We start from the raw sequence: 1,718 nt of genomic DNA, 5'->3' as shown, positions 1-1,718 counted from the left end.
AATGGTGGACGGACAGCCCTCCCACACATCTGTGAGGTGACCCAAAAAAAAGGCTCTATCAGAAGCAAGGGCATTATCACATACCATTGTTTCCTATTTTAATTACAAAATGTAAATAACTTCAAATAGATACGATAATGCATTACAGGATAACCAAATCCTTGTATACATGAAAAATAATTTAGCATATCCGATCATTTGCGGGAACAAAGTCAGAACCAACTTATGTTATTCAAAGGATAGTTCACATATAATTATATTGATATTAACAAGGCCTGAGCTAAATTTGTTAACCTGTCTATTATTATTATTTTCATTTATTAATCAGGTAAGCAAGTCAAAACACCTTAGGCAACATGTATATTAGGCTGGAAGGAAAAAAATGCATAGCAAATAAATGCTTGGTGGTGCATATCCTTTGTTTGTTAAGATGTTATTTTGCAGGAGCAACTGAGACTTAGTAGCACACCTGAAGAACCATGGATCTCTCATATTCTACATAAGATCCCTTCTCTTTGTCGCTACAAAATGTATAAAAATCAGAAAATATCATAAAAAAGATCAAAGGGTAGGTAGAAATGCTTTCACATTAAAAAAAGTTGGTAGAAATGCTTTCACATTAAAAAAAGTTGGTAGAAATGCTTTCACATTAAAAAAAGTTCTCACAAAAATTGTGCCGACTTTATCACTACTGTATGTGAAGGTAAGTTGATGTCATGCCAAAGTATTTGTCGTGCATAGAATTTGAAGATCACCCTTCAGGAAAAGCCCCTCAACAAGACTCCGATCCTTTAAGAAAAGACCACCATTATGAAACCAACTGAAATTTGGAAATACGACTATGTTAGTGTAAATTTAGGCAACACCTAACATGAGTGTCCAGATAAGAAGACAAAAACACTGTAATCGGTAGCAAAATTAGGAAGGTCATGTTCCAGAGAACAAGATTCAACATGACCTCCATGTACGATACAAGACCGCAGCTGCTTGTCACTACAGGTTAAGGAAGCCTCTCGTAGATGTTCATACTGCTGCATAGATTTCATGAATGGATTTGAATAGCCAAGAGACCCTGCAGTTTGTGAGAGGCACTGTGATGCTTCTTGTGCACCTTTTCTTGTAGAACAGAAAACAAGTGCAGACTTCCCTCTTGAGTGTTGCATCAGTATATCTGTATTCAATATTCACTTTCTATTTTGAGCACTTCAATTTTGACAATTTAACTTATGGGCAGTAGGCTGTGTAATTGACAGATGAGGAGATATGACTTACCGAAAATGAAACTTTGTAGCCTCTGAAAGTGAAAGAAACAAAGGAAATTAAGTTTTAAAAGATTATGCAAACAGTGTCCAATATTTTTGGAAGAAAACATTGTGCAGAAAGTATGATAGAATATATCCGAACACCCCTCCTTAATCCGTCCCTAGAATTTCGAAAAAACAAACATTATAGGACAGGAATTATGCGTACTCTCTTGAAGAGGAAGTCATTTTTCGCTGGAGCATAACCTAAATAGCACCATGAAACAATTATTAATTAGGGAAAACACACCAATGGCTGACAGTACTAAATATCATCAGAGATGTTAACTTGTATCAAATTGTTATGGAAAATCCACATGCTCCTGAATTTTTAGGAGCACAAAGTAAAGATCTATTTTAACATCATTTTATGACTGGTAAAATTTGCACCCCTTCAATGCAGAGGATGGACTCAGC

At 35.5% G+C, this 1,718-nt stretch overlaps 1 protein-coding gene across 1 annotated transcript; it reads right to left on the bottom strand.

Annotated features, from left to right (window-relative positions):
* Nucleotides 1-808: 808 nt before the first annotated feature.
* Nucleotides 809-1,512, bottom strand: LOC123425970 (ATP-dependent DNA helicase MER3 homolog; the record flags this gene model as incomplete). The annotated part of the gene is made up of 3 exons (XM_045109748.1): nt 809-1,171; nt 1,273-1,294; nt 1,471-1,512. Coding segments are annotated over 3 exons (369 nt in total), but the record flags the coding sequence as incomplete, so codon positions are not given.
* Between the last annotated feature and the right edge of the window lie 206 nt (nt 1,513-1,718).

The sequence above is a fragment of the Hordeum vulgare genome, chromosome 2H, assembly GCF_904849725.1.
Source record: "Hordeum vulgare subsp. vulgare chromosome 2H, MorexV3_pseudomolecules_assembly, whole genome shotgun sequence".
Classification (NCBI taxonomy): Eukaryota; Viridiplantae; Streptophyta; class Magnoliopsida; order Poales; family Poaceae; genus Hordeum; species Hordeum vulgare.
This window is presented reverse-complemented; position numbering and strand designations above follow the sequence as displayed.